We start from the raw sequence: 17,749 nt of genomic DNA, 5'->3' as shown, positions 1-17,749 counted from the left end.
AAGAAAAAAAAACACAAAACCAAGAAAAATGGAACAAAAAAAAAAAAGAGCTGTAGTTTTCTCCCCAGTGTAAATGATATTTATCAGTGAACTAGCAGATGTAACCTTTTTTTAAAGGTATTGTTAATAAATATTCTGTCATTTGTAAAGATACCTGTCTGCCAGGAGCGTTTCTCCCCTCCATCCCTTTGCACCCACAGTGACAAATGTCAGCACCCAGTGCCCACCCGGCTCCTCCCCACATGGGGGGGCAGCAGACAGGTCTGCTTCAGAGTAAATCTATTAGGGTGAGAGCAGCTGTTTCTGTAGAGTCCTGAACTTTCAAAGCTTCCATGCAGGTTGGTGTGGTTGCAGTGCAGCTTGGGCATCTCTGAGTCTCACCAAGATATCAGAAAGGATCAGAAACAAAACAAACGCTTCCTTCCCCTCAGGTAAGGCATCGCTTCCTTCTTGTCTTTGTGGATCGTGGCAACGTTTTGTGTTTCTAACTGTGTTAAGTGTGGCAGTGTAAGTTGTGCGATTGGAGCAAATCTTGGGTGTTTCCTTTGGTTTTTCAGAGGAACCCAGCACACTTTGCCCATCAGTAATGCTTAAAACCAAAAGGACGCGATTCACTTTTTAGAAAGAAATTGTAGAATCACCATCTTCCATGGGAAATGTGCAAAGATTTATTAAAACAATTAAAATAGCCATGATTTCAAAAGGATTTCTGTTTCATTGGAATGCAGCCTAAGCAGTAATTTAAAAATTCATGTTTTAATGTCTTCGTGCCACCATAGGGCCGTGCAGCACTCAGCCCGGCCACGTGTCAGGCAGTTTCATCAGCTCCCAAGCAGCAGCACAGGCAAGGCTCGTGATGCTGAACATTGCATGGGGAAGGAGAAGCGGTGACACTCAGATGGAGGTAGGGAGCTTGGCACCTGGTGGGGGGCACCTGAGCATGGCTTTGGGGAAAAAGCACAGAAATCCAGGTGAGGGAAACAACAGACTGCAAATGTTTGTGTTGTTTTCCCATCATCCCCACCAGCAGTATGGAAAATCCCAAGCTTCTCTGCCACTTCTGAAGCTCCTAGCAGAAATGTGGGTACCTGTCCAAGTGCCCTGAGAGCTGAAGGCTTTCGCTGCAAGTGCAGAGCAGTCACAGTGCACAGCTCAAATGCAAACTAAACCGAAATGTACTGCATTAATCTCTGCAGCACCTTTCCATTAATGGGAGTGAAATTATATTTACAAATCTTATTTATTAGAGGACTTGAAGCCGTGACATAAATGAAATACATTACAGTAAATGAATTCTTTCATCTCGTTTTTAGGATTTTACTAATGAAATACTGATTTTCAGACTGTTAAAGCTGGGCACCTCCAATCCATTCCAATCACAAGCAGTAGAGACATTTGAGGCACAAACATTGTTATATTAATGAGCTACATTAATTTTGATGGAGCCATGCTATTTCACCCAGATGAGAGCTGCCTCATTTATTATAATTATTTCTAGTCTTTAGCACCTGGGAGCTCCATTATGTTTAGGCACTTCCCAAACAACTTCATTGCTCAGTGTTTTGTTGTTTTTTTGTCTTCCTATTCCATGCTTACGTGCTTGGGGCAGCCGGGTGGGCAGGAGGCTCTTTGGGCAGGATGCAAAGAGCAGAGCAGCTGGTGAGGGCAGACCAGAGCTTGCTTGGGGCAGGTCTGGTAACTTGCTTGGATGGGTAAGAAGAATGAGCTGCAATCTTGGGCTTGGATATTCAAACTCACCTGAAGGCAGTTGGAATTACAGATGGAGGAGGGGCCCAGCTCCTTTAGTATCAAAAAGCCTTGGTAAAAACCACAGGGAGCTCCTTGGCAAACTTCCTTAGCTATGCATAACTGAGGGCTGTGTTCCCAGGCTGTGTTCTATAGATCGGGTTGAGGAAAGGCATCAGAACGTGCCAGGAAAGTGCTGCTTTTTTAATTTTTTTTTTTCCCCCTTACGCTGTAACCTCTTACACCACCGTCTGTGGGTTGGGGCTGTCGCCTCGCCATTGGCACCGCCGTGCTCTTTCCACACCGCTCACAGCAGTTGTTCTAAATGAACCAACAAACAGTGCTGGAACCACAGCCGAGCAGTTCTTCGCGTGCGGCTGCCTCAGAAGACGTCGTCGTGCAGAGCGTTGCAGGGGAGGCCCTCGGTCAGGCCTGGCTCCAGCCACGTCTCGCTGGGGCAGCTGCGTGCCCTCTGCAAAACAAGCAGAGCTGCAGCACCGACTGAACCAGCGAGCCATCAAGAGCTGCAGGGTAGCCCACAGCGGCAGTAACGCCAGCACCTCACCAAATGTATGCTTTAATTTAGGCATGGAGCGCTCGCAGCAAGCAGCTCCAAGGTCTCCTATCCCTGTGCCCTGACCTTCTGCTCACCCTGAGCTTCCCTGAAGGACAGCAGGACTGAAGGTAGCGCTGAGATGCCCCTGGGAACAGAACAGCCTCTGTGCGTTCCCATTTCCTGGCTGCGGTGTTAATATTTGCCGTTTCTCACATTCTTATTTGTGATACCCTAAGTCATGTTATTTTACACCCGTGGCTTTGATTAAAAACAAACATTTGCTAATCTTTTAAGCCTGTTTCCTTGACCGGACCATGGAATAATACCCCGAAAATCAAACCTCTATTCTGAGGGGACAAATTAAAATCAAGTTAGTGAGCAGCACTTCCTTGAGCAGACAATGAGGAGTTTTATCTTATCTGTAAGGCAAATGTATTTACCGGGAAAGCGACAGCAAACATAATAAGGCTTAAAACCAGCTTAACAGTAGGACACGAGCATCTCTCACCGTTCGGTTTCCCAAAACAAATCGGCTCTGCAGGAGCTGAGCTCCAGTCCCTGCCAAGGCACGCCGTGCCTGGCTGCGCTGCTGCCACGGGAGGCAGGGCTGGAGGGACAGCACACAAGTGTTCCCTCTGTTGGTTAAGAAAAACCGAAAGCGATTAAAATATGACTTTACCTCGTAGTGATTTGGAAAGGGATCTCTGAACTTGATCCTGGGCGTCGGAATGGGCGGAAACAGTTTGCTCCACGTGTGTTGTCTGTGGGAATAGGAGGTGAAGGGCTGTGAGGGCACTGCTGGGTGCTGAGGAAGCGTCTGACCTGCGGGCACCAGCAGCCCTGACTGGGGGAGCAGCGCAGGGCTGTGCCTGAGGGCAGCCTGGTTTGGGAGTTCAGGACAGGCTGCCCTGTGCTCAGATCGTGGTTTCTGGACGTAATCTGTGTCTTGGCAAGAGAGCAATTGCAAGGAATTGCATGGGTTGCCTGTAAGATGCTGCATTTAGTGGTGATGAGTTGATGGTTGGACTGGATGAGCCGACGCGTCTTTTCCAACCTTAGTGATTCCGTGATTCCTTATTGTGGCCCAAGCAGTTGCACATTTGTGGTAGCAAGAGCTGCAGTGCAACCGTTTCCTTGCATCTGACACAGCTCAGAGTACAGAATACACATCTCAGTCACCAAAAGGCTCTGTCTGCCAAGGTCCAAGCAGGGCCCTATTTTAATGGGAACGTGGCCAGCGTGAAGGTGACAGGACTTAGCTCAGGAGGAGCGTGCAGAGCCTGCTGGGGACCGGCCTGGTGCCCACGAAGCAGAGGTGAGGCTGAGGCATGGCTGCCCTGCAGCACCTGAGCCCTGGGCACTGCAACCAGCCCCGCTCCCCTGCCCCATTTGTTCTGTGACAGCTCTGGCTGATCTCTGGTTCGTTGAGCGCTTTGGTTACTTTGACTTTCCTTCTAAAGCTTTCCGATTTCTGTCAAGTTTTCTTTTATCCTATTATTCCTCCTCAGCAGGGAGTCTAAAATAAATTCCTGTTGCTAACTTACTCTTTTCCATAGCTTTCATTTTGAGACAGAAGAAAAATCCTCATCTCTCTCCCACCCACCCTTCCTCAAAGCATTTTCAATCACTTTGGAGCTAAACCTTCCTGGCTGAGCGGCTGCTGCCTTTAAGGAGACATTGATTGGGAACTGATTATTTGCTGAAGGGAGGGGAAGTACCAAGGCTGGCACAAAGCAAGATCTGACTGAGCAGGTTATGGGATGTCTGCCATTGCTGTGCATGGACCGGGGCTTGGGAAGGCATGCAGCCAAGAAAGGAATGTGCGCGCCCGGGTGCAGGCACTCCATCTTCACAGCTCCTACCACGAAGAGCAAAGTGATCTCAGAACAGTAAATAATCAGTTGTGCTCAGCAGAAACAGGGGGATCTGAAAAGGCCGTTTGTTGTGAGGTGGCATTTCTGTGGGCATAAAGAGGGACTGGTTTGTGCTCTGCCTCTTCCCCCAGCTTCTAGCAGGGGCCAGATCTGGAAGGACCAGAATAATCCTTTGTGTCCTGGCCTCCCAGGAGGAGAAATAAGTTTAGCTCTCTCCACACAGCCCCAGTGGCACATGGTTTTCAAAGAGCTGAGGGAAGGCTGAGTGACCCGCTGCCACCTGCCTCAGGGTGCCCAAATTCAGTTCAGCTTCAGCCAAAGGGACCTGGGGCAAGGCTGCTGCCAGGAAAGATGGAGAATTTGGGAAAACAGCAGTAAAGACCTTCCCAGCATGCTCAGGGAAACAGCAGCAGGGGTGCAACCTGCTCTTACCTCAGTCTGAGTGTGGTTTTGATTTACACTACTGCTGCATAACGTAACCAAGGAGGTGTGGTTTTCTTCGGAGCTGGTGCATTTGTAGTTGTGCTGTTTATCAATGAAAGATTTTGATGGAGCTGTGCCCTAATCATTTATTGAGTCAGCAATTAAGTTACACATCACTTCTGGACTGGAAACACTTAAGGATGGGAGCACGAGTGCCCAGCAGCACTGAGGTGGGAGCACAGCCGGGTTCGTGGTGGCTGCATGCCTCTCAGGTGCAAGGGTCCTTGCAATGGGGCAGTGCTGTGGTGCTTACAGTGATGCTCTCAGTATGGTCCTGGTCTTTTTTTTTTTGCAGAACACTGAAAAGTGGAGTGATTAAATATTTTGTCGCAAAAAAGTAATCTAGACATCTGTGTTTGCCTTTATATGGCTTAGACCACGGCCCTTGCTGTTAGCACCACTTGGACCATTAGGCTTTGGAAATGCCCTGTGGGCCCCTCCAAGCTTCACTCTGCTTCAGATGTTGTGCTGTGTCTTTCTTTCTAAATTTGCTACTTTCCCATGGGCTGGATTTTAGAAGGCCAAAGATAAACAGAAATAAGAGAATACGTTCTTTTTCTCTCTTGTAACCTCCGTGATGAGACGGATAAAATACTTGATTTCACATTTTGCTGGAGTGCCTTTACTGACAGCATGGCTCCCAAGATTCTCTGTGACCTGTTCGAAATGACAGCCCTGCAGCAGGTGCTGGGGGGCTGCTGGCCATGGGCTGTGTGGGGTGCAGACAAGAAGGGGAACAGGGCAGGGCAGGGTGGGCATCTTAGGGTATGCAGGGCAATCCTCTTGGGGGATCTCCTCCAGGAGAAAGTATTGCTCAGAGACAGAGGTGAGGAAGTGTAGAGGATGCTCATTCATGAAGACAAAGGGCAAACTAGGAAAGCATTCAATTGTGCTTTTCATCAAGACAGTTTCCTCATCTGTTACTGCAAGTAAGTGAAAAGGTTCTCCAAAAGGCTACTTTTCCTTCTAGCTGTGATCTTTACCTCTGCTTGCATCACAGAAAAATGTATAGAAGCCTTTAGTAGAATGAAATTCCTTATAATGTCTTGAAATTGCATAAATTTCAAATGATTCCGTGGCTTGAATTGCGTGGTACACTTCATGAATGTTCAACAGCGGTAAAAACTGGGAGTATTAATGAAATTGTGATATAGGGAACCTGTTCTACTGTTCTTTTTTTAATATCTGCAGATATTAAACATACAGGCTAACCGCTGTGCTTCATCTTTATGCACCTCCTGCCTCCTCCCAGAGTGGGCCAGTGGGCTAGAAAAAGGGACAGTGAGGTAAAGAAGTGGCCAGGGGACACATCAGGCTGACCACTAATTCAAAATGCACTACAGAAATTAATCAGAAATTAGCAGAGTTGAGGATGGCACTTAAACTGAGGGGAACTGTGTGTATTGTGAAGCAGAAAACTGATGCTTGCTGCTTGTTTCAGGGAAAAAGCTTGTAGTTACGTGGATTCTCTGATTCATCACTTATGGCCTGACCAGTCACTGCTACTGAAATCCAACACAGCTGGCTTTCTTTACAGCACATTCTTGGAAGTTTGGCTATGTGGAAGCTGTTTTAGCATCCATAGCCTCTGCAGTATTTAAAAATAAGCTTAAAAACTCACAACAGCCAATACTTGAATGCATTTGTTCTTGTCAAGGGGTGACAAGGAGCAGAAAGCTCAAAAGACCACTGGAATTTTTACCTCTTCAGAGTACATACCACACTGTTGACATACAGACTACTTGCCCAGGGTAGAACACTGTGTGTACCTGTGCTGGCCAATGAGAAAATCATGGACTGCGTGTACATTTTGGCCATGAAAGATGGTCTCATCAGTTTTACTGAGGTTAAAGACAGAATCCCCCTCTGGAACTCATAAACTCTGTAACGTCCACTTAAGTGAGGAAATGAGATATGGACAAAAAGCCTTTTAGGGAAATGTTCTCTCTTGATATATGGGGTTCTCTTTGTTTTAAAATTAAATTGAATGACCCTCTTAACCCATCAGTTTGGCTGAATATTATTATTGATAATTAATGAGGCTGATTCTTCCTTATTCAGTACTTCTGCTTTGTGTAATTATGCTTGAATACAAAACTCAGCATCCCTTCCAAAAATTAAGCAAAGCTTTTAATGACCCCCAAGCCTGTTCAACACCAATACTTAGGTACACTGAAGAAATTAATACTTACGATTTGCATACTATAGCAATAAGTGTGACCGTACAGCATGTGGATACACAAAGCACAGCAAGACTCCAGACTATCAGATTCTCCTGTTTGTTTTCTCCTGAGTATCAGAGAAAAAAAAATGCATGTACTTTAGTGCAGATGTCATTTTAAGCATGCTTTTACAAAAGGTTTCATCATCTGTTTTCTATTCATATCACAGTTTAACATGCAAACTATGCCGACTTGGTATCTCAAATTAAAAATGAAATGTAAAGCTTCAGGAATAGATTCTGTTATGCTGACATTCTGACTTCCTCAATACACTTCTTTCACTGCACTGCCACCAAGCAGAGCAACCTGGCCCGGCAGCACTGCCAGGATGCCAGCCTGTGTCACACCTCATCCCCAGATGCCCAAGGCAGCAGAGGCACTGCTTGCTTGTAGCCTCAGGCACAACCTGTTTGTTTTCCATTAAATTGCTCTTCACTTCTGCTCACCCTTTGCACAGGAACTGCATTTCTCTGCCTTCGTAAACTTGCCTGTAAAAAAGATGTTGAAACCTGCAGTTTTTCCTGTGAGCTGTTGCTGATGCATTTCCTCTGGGAGGATTTCTCTACTGCCTCTGCCTGCGAGCAGACACAGGTATTTCTACCAAGGTCAACGTTTTTATTTTAGAAAGGCATGCTTAGTGACCAGGACCATTACTTTGTGCCACATTATGCCATATAACAAAAACATTTACATTGAACTGCATTTTCAAAAGGTTGCCGAGTCCGTGTGTGCTTCTGATAACTACCAGTCCTACGTATCAAATGTCAGCACTGCCATTACCAGGTAATTGAGAGGACATAAATCGGCCAGCAGCAGACACCTTGGTTTTATTGGTGCAGTAGAAAAAACACAGTATTGAATTTGGGCCAGATTTCTTCCTAAGAAACAAGGAGCTGAGTCTGGTGTCTCAGAGTAGGCAGTGGGAGCAGGGCATGGGTGCTGTCATGAGCTTGCATCAATGTGTCCTGGGCCTTCATGCCACTGAGACAGAAATCCCCAGCTGCAAACATGGCTTATTTATTGATTTTGGATGGCTTATTTAGTCTGCAGTGCTGTCACTTTTCTTTCAAGAAATCAGGAGTGTTACTGTCAACCCAGCTGGGTTATGCCCAGTGCAAACAACTTGTGAAGGTTGCCATCATAAAGGCTGGGAAGCATTGTTTCCCAAACCAAAACCAGAAGAGTCCTAAGTCTTTTCCATATTATGGTTGATGGTGCTCCCCAGAGACTTTGAAGACCTCCTAGTACCAACCCCTTGCTATGGGTAGGGGTGCCAGTCACTAGACCAGGTTGCTCAAAGCTTCATCCAGTGTTCAACATGTAAGAGAGACAGAGAAGGAATAAAGGAACCATCCTGAGAGCCACACAGAAAGCTGGCAGCAGAGTGGATCAGAATGGCTGAAATGTGTACTGAAATCCAGCAACTAATGGACTAACCTCTGCTGGGTCAATGGATTGTAACAAGCCTCTAAATATCCCCTTTCCTAAGATAAACTGAAGAAGTTGATCCTGTTCTTGGATACGTTTGAGATTTTAGTCTTTGTTGTTTTTTTTGGTTTTTTTTTTGAAAAAAAAAAACAAAAAAGGAAGACTAATTTCCTTTTTGTCTCGTTAAACAACTAAATGAATTTCTCATATTTGGTATTTGCTGCCTCTTAGTAGAGGAGTCATTTACAATTATGTTTCCTGGTTCCCCAGCTGCCATCATGCTGCAGGATAGAGATGGCTTCAGAAGTGCTTCAGTTGACAGAGCTTCTCTCAGATTCTTCAGAATTGCTGGGAAAGCAGAACTGGGACAGCACAGATGTGCTGTGAGTACTTTCCAGCCCCAAACTTGATATAATCATCTGTTAAACCGTGAGCCCTGGCAGTGGGTTCTTCCACATACCAGCCATGAGTATTTTGTTTGACTGCAGCACTTCTAAACGACCTCTCAGAGAAAGGTGGGATCAAGGTGAGCTTTAACAACGCCGCTTTGGCAGCACATGGCTGCACTGCACAGGGTTTGATTACCACAGCCCAAGGAAAGGATTCAGAATTGGATTTCAATTTTTAGCAAAGCTAGAGAATGCTGCAGAGGGAAGGGAGAAGTACAGTAGATTTTCTTTTGCCTTTTTTTTTTTTTTAGTGAAAACCAGGAAGTGAAGAAACTCAAAAGATGTTAACAGCAAAGCAGGATGTCTAAGAACAAACAGTTGATAACGTGCCATGATAAGAAAATTGCTGCTCCCTGAAAAAAATTTTGCTCAGTAGGAAACACAGAACGAAGTGGGGCAAATGATCATATTCCAAAGACCACGGTGGTTTGGTTTGTTTGAAGATTTCAGGTAGCTCCAGTAAGGTAATCCTGGGGTGACCTCTCACAGTACCTTCCAGCATTAGCATCTTGGAGCATCTACTTCTGCTGTTTTCTATTGAAATTAAGGGAGTGTTGCACACGCTGATGGTTTGGGCAGTACGTGCTTTCCAACAATGTATTATTCCTTCATTACAAGACTGATGCATGCAATCCTTACCAATATAAATAATTTCACTCCAGTCACTCCAGAATCCATTTACAGCACACGTGTAATGATTTGCTCTTATCTGTATGGAGTATCTGCAGGTAACATCAATCCGTAATCTGAAGTCATGTGAATATGTTTTTGATACCTGTTAACAAAACAATACCATACTGTCACACATTATTTAAGACCAGGAAATCTAGAAAACAGATTAATCATGGTTTTTTTTTTTTTAATTTTTACAAGCTTCTTTAGTAGACTTGCACTGAACATCACACACTGCTTTGGAGAAAGTTGTCTGACTTTACAGGTGCCATTCCTCTCCTTATGTATCAGTATTTCAGAGCAAATCTTGTGAAATATGCCTTATTTTGGATTCTTCCTTAAGACCCTTAATGCTGGATGTTGAGAACTGTCCACCATCATCCTTCTGAAGGCAGAACACAGTACAAGGGAGTAACCTTCTCGTTTTTCTGTTTTCCAAGGTCTCTTGGAGATGGTTTGTTGCAGGCATAAATGATATCCAAAAAGGACATAAAACATGAAAACTGCTGAGATTTTGGCTTTGTTGAACCCTAGTCACAAATGGGACACAAGTTTCGCCAACAGCTCATAGTTTCACAAATGCACTGATAGCAGATTTTAATTTAAATGATCTTAAATGTGTACCATGTTTATGAATACAAAGGCTTTTTCTCCAGGTTGCATGAAGTCAATCTTTATCCATACAGGACAGTGAGTGTCAGGAGTGAAATGTAATGCTGGGGCACCAGAGAAGCAATTACCTGCTTGTTACCTGACTTCAAGTTGGTGAGGTAAAATTCGTATTCAAAACAGCCTTTAGGGAAAGTAGAAAGTGGCTTCTCCCATGTGGCCACGAGATCATTTTGCTCTAAGAATACAGTGACATTTCTGGGAACATTCACCTTTTCTATGAAAAGAAAATCACACCAGTAAGTTATATATAGAGTGAAGTTTAAATACTAGCAATTGAAACAGATTATAAATTGATCAAGTGTTCAAATGCAGCCTATACTTTCTGAAGTTATTTCACATTTTAGGCAGAAAATGTAAAGATTAAAGAGGAATAGGTGTATTGCACAAAATAATTAAAGGAAAAGAACTTTAAAAATCCACTTATAAGATCAGAAAAACTGGATTATTGAAGGAGAAGGTTATTAAATTACTCTTTGCAAAGTCATGAAATTAATCATAGACTGATTCAAACCGTTTTGTTTCTTTTTTTAACCAGGAAAGTTACTGAAATCTGGAAAAAAATCAAATGACCAGCAGCCATTTTGTGGATTGACAACATTCTCTCACAAGTCTTTCACAGTTCTGCTGGACTTTATTCATTGAACTGTTTGTTCATTTGCTTGTTTCTACTCACCAATGGCATTTTGGTTAAACAACTGCTGGAAAGGCTTGATTGCAGCATACTTGCTGGAGCCATTAATGTGTATTACAATGAGCTCATCAATCTCACCAGGAACAATATGAGTCACTGAGAACCTGCACTCTATATTCCTGTTCCACTTGTCTTTGATGTAATGTTGGCATTCTTCCATGTAGGTCTCATACCTAAATTAAAACATTTGTGAGAAATGCTCTCCAAAAAATTTTGTGTTGAGTAAAATGGGAGAAGATACCAACCTGTAAAATAGAAAGTACTCAGTATCTTCTGGTGCCCCTTTACCAGGAAGCCAAGTGCAATGGAGAGAAACAGTGCTAGAAATGGTGAAGTGAGTAACACAGGACAGATCAGTGACAGCTGTATTTTCAGCACCTACAGAAACACAGAATTATAAGACAGGAAGAAAATAAACACTTACTACAGAAGTTGCATGAAATTGGCACTTCTAAGACACTTTGACTACAGTCTTTTGTCCATTTTTATCTAGGTTTTGTCCAGTCCTGGTACTGATTGCAGTTCTACCAGTTATGGAAGGATGGAGATTCCAAAAAACCACCAAGTAAGGCTGTAGCACACAGCACCATGACGTACCTTCTGTGCACCTTGGGATTCAGGCAGTGTTTTGCCATCCTTGAGTGGATGGGAGTAGGTTATCTCAGCTTTAGCAAGCAATGTTTAGAATATTTTATATGGGTTACCTATGTTGCATCTTCAGATTGTATAGCAGGCTGTGGAGCCATACAGAGAGGCCTGGATTAAATGATTCTGTAAAACCATTGCAGCACGTAGAGTGAGAAATGCTGTATTATTCAGTATTAAACCTCTCAGCTTCTGATGTCTACTCCATAGACCAGTAGAGAACACAAATTCAGACCTTTTTCTCATTTCTTCTTACCCGGTGGAGGCTGGAGTTCTGCTGTCACCCAGTCGCTCGTCATCTGAAGACCCTGATGGAAAAGCAACGTGCGGACATGCGCCGAGAAACCATTGTGGAGTACAGCTGTTTGGAGACTGTGAGTCTTCACTGTATCATACTTGAAAATTAAAAGAAGAAAGAAAGAAAGAAGCAACACAAGATAGAAGCTTAATTAAGGGATCTGCTAAGAGTGGTCTACAGAGGGCGGGCTTTTAGCTGAGTGCCTCGCTACGTGGTTGCTTGAAACCATCACATACATCACACCTTCTGCTCCCCTGTTGAACTCAACAAGAAGTCAGCCTTCTTAGCACCCTGGACTTATTTTTATCTTACCTCTTCAAACACAGGAGTTAAGATTTTCACATCGTATCTAATAGTGTAGTTCTTTTGTTCCTGATTAGGACTCAGCTTCCAGCTTAGAAGTACTTGTGCTAATGCAGAGACTGTAAGGGTGAAGTTAACAGGTGGGAAAACCTGAACTGTAAGGAAGAAAACAAAGAAATTCTTAGTGCAGTAATCCTAAAAAAGTTGTTTAGGCCAATACCTATAGATAACGTAGTGAGCAATACAAGAAAACAAAAATATTATATCCTATTAAATTATAAATAATATAATAAAACTATATTATATTATATTCTCTCAATAGTTTCTCTCAAAGCATTTCTGATATTTGAAAAATACATTTAAATAACAACCAAAACTTCATCAAATAAGAGTTTACTTAAAACTTAGCTTAAGACGGTTATTATTTTTTTTTACAATGGTTTCATCTTTATAATTACAGTAACACATTACATTTGGCTTATTAATTGGATTCAGGCTTTTCAGTTGGATCCCCTAGAGAATTGGGCATCTGTACTGAGCAGGGTCGATAAGCGACCAGCCAAACAATCCATTCTTATTGACCCAGTCTTGCAGAACAGCGTGATGTGGGGGCTGACTACGTGAAGGCTGACAGCCACAAGAAGACATATGTGAGAGGAAAAAAAAGCATGATGAACAGAGGAATTAGGCATAAGTGGAAGAAAACACAGAAAGGATGAGAATGATAATTTAAAATGACAAGGCAAAAGGGATTCCTGGAGCTCTTATGGAAATGAAGAAGATCTCGTGCTGGGGAGAAATGTTAGCATATAAATAGCAATGCAGTGAAATTATCAATCTACTCTCTTCCATTTCTGGAGTGCTTCAGAGCCCATCCTCCCTCATTTGCCATGTCCCAGGCAGCTTTTAATGCCCGTTTCTTCAACTTTCAAGCAAGTGTTTGGCATTAGAGAAATGGCCTCCTGAAGAGTTAGAAAACCCCCGCACCAACTGCCCTGAACTGCTTGCTCCAAAATGCCCACAAAAAATGCCAATGTTAAGGTTCTTGATGTGCCAGGACAGAGACCAGGGCTGCTGCCCTCAATGTTCTATGCTGCCTTGTTTCTGCTGATAGGTGCAGTTTTATTCCTGGATGTAAAACTGTCCGGAACACTGCTGTTGTTGGAAGGAAAAGAACTTACCTGCTTTACACTGAAGCGTGCGTGGCTGGACTACGATTCTTATCCAAAGGAGCATCAGACAAACTCTCATCATGCTGGCTCTAAAGTTTAGACGGTCAGTGAGAAAAACCATGCATCAGAGTACATGGCTTGCAACCGTTTTACAGACAGGCTGACAGCCAAAACCAAGCCCAAGCCCAAGCGTTAAGCACGCAGACCATGGAGTAATCACAGCTACATGACCAAAGCAATAAAACCTTGCAGGGCACAGAATTTTCTCCTTCCCTTGCAGGAAGATACATCTTGTTGAAGCTAAAATTAAGTACAACTAACCACATCTCATTTTGCTCCCTTTGTTTTTTCCAGGCCCCCTTGAAAAAGCTGCTGTTTCCAGCACTGCCATGCGTGGATGCTCAGAGCAGCGGTCATGGACCTACAGCATCTCTTAGCAGAGAGAGTTGGCTTCAGGTAGGTTGGCTTTCAGTGGAGACCCATTCACTCCAAGAAAAACAGCAGAAATAGCTGTCTTTTTAGCTGCCACTGTATATAAAATGGCTGCTTGCTGGAATTTACTCTCCTGTTTCCATTTCACTGAGAAGCAGTCTCAGCGCTCACCTCAAGGCTAATTCTCCAGTGTTAATTACTGGGGGTAAGAGAAACTATTTTGTTTGTTTCTAATTTAAATGGGCGACTATTTTTAATGCTTGAAAACAGCATGTTCCTATGCTTCCTACAGATTGCTTCATGAAGTACTGAGGGAAAAAAAAATCTGTGTGTTATCATTCATGTATAACCTAATATAAACAACATGGAAATACAGAACAGCAGCTTTCCAAAATGTTCTCACAGAAGAGAAATACGCCCTCCTAGCCCAATCACACTGCTTCCCTGGGGCATCTACACAATTGCTTGTATGAAAAACATAATATTTTCAGACGGTAATGAGCAGAGAAAGCATCTTTAACCCATCAGTTCTCACTGAACCTCCAATAAATAACCCAGGGACTGGAAGCAATCCAATTGATCACAGTTGGAGTACTTCTGCTACACAATAACTATTTTTAAAAATGGTGTATGAGTGCTTAGTTCGTTAAAATGATGCATAATTCACAATGCAGTATGTTTCTTAATGTCCAAGTCTGCTCATTATCTGCATTTGTTTTCTGTGTCTATCTGGTATTCTGCCAGGCAAAGCGTCCATGAGGCTAATTGAACCTCTAGAGTTTTCTAATGGATTATTCCTGGAGAGTCAGTGTTTGCTTTTGCATAGGTTGGGTTACTGAGACATTTTGGTCAGATATTTTGGTTCTTCCAGAATACACGTGAATGATTACCAGGGCACTGTTACCTATACCATACATTTATGCTTAGACAATGCCCCAAGATTTTTTCCAATTGCATTACCATTCGTGAATGGTATCACACAGTCTGTGATAACAGGTTTGTCTCATGCCATGAAATCCTGAAAATACAATCAAAAAGTTAACAAATACCTACAAACAAGATGATGCTCCCCACAAAAACGGGCATAGTAAGTTCTCAGGATGAGTAAAAGCCTTGTTTATGGTTTTGGTTATGCGCAGTAAAAAGCAGTGAGGAGAAAGTCAAAGATGCATTCCCTTCATGGAAGGGTCTATTCCTTCATAAAGTGCAGTATAAATCTAAACACAGTGAGCAGCTGAATTGGTCATGATTTTCTTTCTTACAACTGACACACGAGTTCTACTGAGAGGCAATTGGTCAGGAGCAGATTCCAGATGCACTTCCCACCATAATGCAAAGATGACTTTTCAAAGTGGGGCCAATCTTCAAACAAAGCACAGAAAGACAGAAAAACAGACTGCAATGTAAATCCCAGGAGTTACCTGCAGAGTCTCCGAAGTTGTGTGAAGAGCCTCCTCTGTTTGTTCAAACGTCTTCTGGGTTGTCTCCCTGCGGGTTCCTTTTGCAACTGCTGTCTTTTAAGCACAGATGTGATAGGTACTTCAGAAATGATAGGAGATGATAAGTTAGACAAGCCTGCATTGTAAAAGGGAACTGCAGATTTAACCACAGGATGGAAGGCTCTGTTCTAGCATATGGTTTTACTTTATGTATCGAGGGTTAGTTCTATACCATACTATAGAATCTACTTGCAAAGCAAAGAATCTACTTGCTGACCAGTGCCATCATCAAGTTGTTCATCCCCTAGAAAATCAAATCCTAGTGTTGCTGGAAGACCGTGCGGAATTACCTTGTCCAGTCATCCTGCCATACAGCCATGTGTCTGTTGGTGGTATTTAGAGAAATTACTGGCACCAGAACAAGACCAGCTTCCCAATCTTGTGCAGAGAGCTCTGAGCTGTGATCCATAGGAAGGCTGGATAAGACAGGCTCAAAAGGAGTGGAAAACAACCTAAGGGCATAGAGAAAGCAGAAAGTGAGTCTGTTTGTAATAGGCCTAGGTAGGTATGGGAGGGCTAATGACATGTTCATTAGAAACCTGGATTGCAAATACAGAAAACCCTTCTAAATGTGAAGGTGATGCAAGCTGGTAGAGGTGAGTTCTTTGGGGACTAGAACTCAATTTAAGCAAGTTCTTCAAAAATCAGTGAAAATTGGGCACAGTTCAGCATGGTCAAGCTCTCAACTACATTTAGGTGCTATTAACTGCACATTACAGGCTATTAGTAATCAACTTGTGATTAGGTATCTGCTCTACAGAAAAGGATCTGGGGTTATGCCAGGTCATAAACCACAGAGGACTCAACAACTGTTGTGCACTTGTGAAAAAGGCGTGCTGGGGCAGCTGGAAGCTGGCATCCTCTGCGAGACACGTGAAGCAATCTTTCTGCTCTGCTCAGCACTGATAAAGCCCCCACTCAATGCACTGCCCCGTGCAGATGCTGCACTGGAGAAAGAAACAGAGCAAACAATGGGAGGTCAGTGTACAGTGATGGATGCTACAAAAACCAGAACCACTCAAAACAAATTAGGGGAATGCCCATGCAGAGGTGCAATCTTAGAGCACAAATGAAGGCTTTCACCTGTTTTCCAAGTCCATTGCAGTGGGAAGCTAGAAATAAAAGGTAATGACAGGTAAAATTCAGGTTAGGTGTGAAGGGAACGTTCAGTGCTGGGGGGGGGGGCAGAGGAAACTATGGCTGGGCACCTTTAGACAAAGTCAGCCAGGAATGAGGGTTGTAAGGAAATCCTGCCAGGAGGCACGGAGATACGTGAGGTGCCCTGTTTTCTGTATCTGTGCACTCCTGAATAAACAGCTAACTGTTGAGCAGGGAGCTCTGACAGCTGCAGCTCGGCGTTACAGCAGAAAGGAGGTTGTTTCTAAAGGTGAGGCAGGATATTTAACAAAAGAAGCAGTCACAAAAAGAACAGGTAAGAAAAGGTTATGTTCTTATGTTCTTACACAAGCCTGACAAAATTATTGTCAATGTGAGATGTTTTTGGCAATAGGTCATTCCCCAAAACCCTTTTATGCTCGCAAGCACTCTCCTTTCTGCAGCAAAGTGCTGATCTGTTGGGTGCTTGAAAGGCTGAACAGATCTGTATAACATCTCTTTTCAGGTACAAAGAACCCGTAGCATTTTTGGCAGAGGCAGATTTATTCCGGCTTGGAACTTCAAAGGCAACCAAGCGGTGTGTTTGAGCAGCTCTGCAGCACCGCTCTGCAAATCTCACACATGGAACCAGCGGCGTGACGGCACGGCATGGAGAGCAGACGGGCACCCCCAGCTGTGCCTGGGATTTGGCACAGGGCTCCCACCCAAATGTTTCCACACGTTAAAAGCTGAACGAACTCAGGAGCTGCTCCTGCACGTAGTTCAGCAGCCACAGCGCTTAAAGCTGTTTCAGGATCGCTGACGGGACCTCGCAACCAGCGCACGGATGGACCGTGAAGGTTTCACAACACGTGGAGGTGTTTAGAGCTGTTTCCCGAGGAACACGGGCACGGTGGGGATGGGACGGCGGCGCTTGTTCTCTGCACACCGTACTGACGCGTGCTTCCGCACCGCCGTGGAACGGGGCTGAGAAACAAACAGCGCAGCGCGGGGCGCTACAGCGGGACCGCGGTTACAGAGCGAGGCGGAGGGAGAGCAGCGATGCGCGGATCGGCCGGCAGGAGGCGCCCGCGAGCAGCCTAAAGGGGAGGGCGGGGGGCGTCGCCGGGTCGCGGCGCTGATGTCATCGCGCTGCGCCGCGCCGGGGCCGCACGGAGCCGCTCCCCGGGCCTAGCGAGGCCGGCAGCCCACGGGTGAGTGCGACGCTCCTGCGAGGGGCCTCTCCCCGCTGCTCGGGCCCGCGGGCTGACGCGGCGTTTCTCTGTTTCTCCCCAGATGTGGGCTGAGGTGTTGCTTCTGCCCTGCAGGGCTCTGCTGCTTCCGCCTCTCCGGTTGCGGCACCGCGCGGCGCGCGCCATGAGGCTGCAATCCCCGCAGTTCCAGGCGCTCTTCACACCGGGGCTTCGCAGTGTGGCAGGTGAGGGCCGGGCGGGGCCTCTCGGGAGGGGCTGTGGCGGCTCCGGGTCCCTCACAGGTGGGGGCTGTGGCGGC

General features: G+C 44.7%; 2 protein-coding genes across 8 annotated transcripts in view; one reads left to right on the top strand and one right to left on the bottom strand.

The window, feature by feature from the left end:
* Nucleotides 1-644: 644 nt before the first annotated feature.
* IL5RA (interleukin 5 receptor subunit alpha) lies at nucleotides 645-17,129 on the bottom strand. 5 transcript variants are annotated; one of them, XM_042823847.1, is made up of 12 exons: nucleotides 15,433-17,129; nucleotides 15,065-15,182; nucleotides 13,221-13,300; nucleotides 12,049-12,194; nucleotides 11,695-11,833; nucleotides 11,039-11,171; nucleotides 10,776-10,966; nucleotides 10,171-10,316; nucleotides 9,398-9,533; nucleotides 6,852-6,948; nucleotides 2,982-3,063; nucleotides 645-2,218 (listed from the first exon to the last, which is right to left on the bottom strand). In XM_042823847.1, exons 1-12 carry the CDS (start codon nucleotides 15,443-15,445, stop codon nucleotides 2,129-2,131), a joined length of 1,371 nt encoding a protein of 456 aa, XP_042679781.1. In that variant the 5' UTR covers nucleotides 15,446-17,129; the 3' UTR covers nucleotides 645-2,128. The 5 variants fall into 5 exon arrangements, with proteins under 5 accessions (XP_042679781.1, XP_042679780.1, XP_042679783.1 ...); XM_042823846.1 differs by having other exon boundaries at nucleotides 15,065-15,157; XM_042823849.1 differs by having other exon boundaries at nucleotides 14,604-17,129.
* Nucleotides 17,130-17,400: 271 nt separating this feature from the next.
* Nucleotides 17,401-17,749, top strand: part of TRNT1 (tRNA nucleotidyl transferase 1) — a 10,498-nt gene continuing 10,149 nt past the window's right edge. For all 3 annotated transcript variants that reach the window (XM_042823279.1, XM_042823278.1, XM_042823277.1), the window contains exons 1-2: nucleotides 17,401-17,451; nucleotides 17,534-17,675. In XM_042823279.1, coding sequence (XP_042679213.1) covers nucleotides 17,534-17,675 — 142 coding nt within the window. In that variant the 5' untranslated portion in view covers nucleotides 17,401-17,451. The remainder of the gene's footprint in view (nucleotides 17,452-17,533; nucleotides 17,676-17,749) is intronic.

Source organism: Centrocercus urophasianus, unplaced genomic scaffold (assembly GCF_019232065.1).
Source record: "Centrocercus urophasianus isolate 14NV4802_14NV808 unplaced genomic scaffold, USGS_Curo_1.0 seq_22, whole genome shotgun sequence".
NCBI classification, from domain to species: Eukaryota; Metazoa; Chordata; class Aves; order Galliformes; family Phasianidae; genus Centrocercus; species Centrocercus urophasianus.
This window is presented reverse-complemented; position numbering and strand designations above follow the sequence as displayed.

What these genes read in the sequence shown, in the direction of transcription:
- IL5RA (XM_042823846.1), bottom strand. Translation starts at nt 15,674, where the DNA reads ATGAACATGTCATTAGCCCTCCCATACCTACCTAGGCCTATTACAAAC. An exon ending in AGAACTCCAGCCTCCACCGG is followed by an intron (nt 11,172 to 11,694) that starts GTAAGAAGAAAT and finishes GTGTTTCTGTAG; the next exon opens with GTGCTGAAAATACAGCTGTC. An exon ending in GAGTGAAATTATTTATATTG is followed by an intron (nt 6,949 to 9,397) that starts GTAAGGATTGCA and finishes TCTGATACTCAG; the next exon opens with GAGAAAACAAACAGGAGAAT.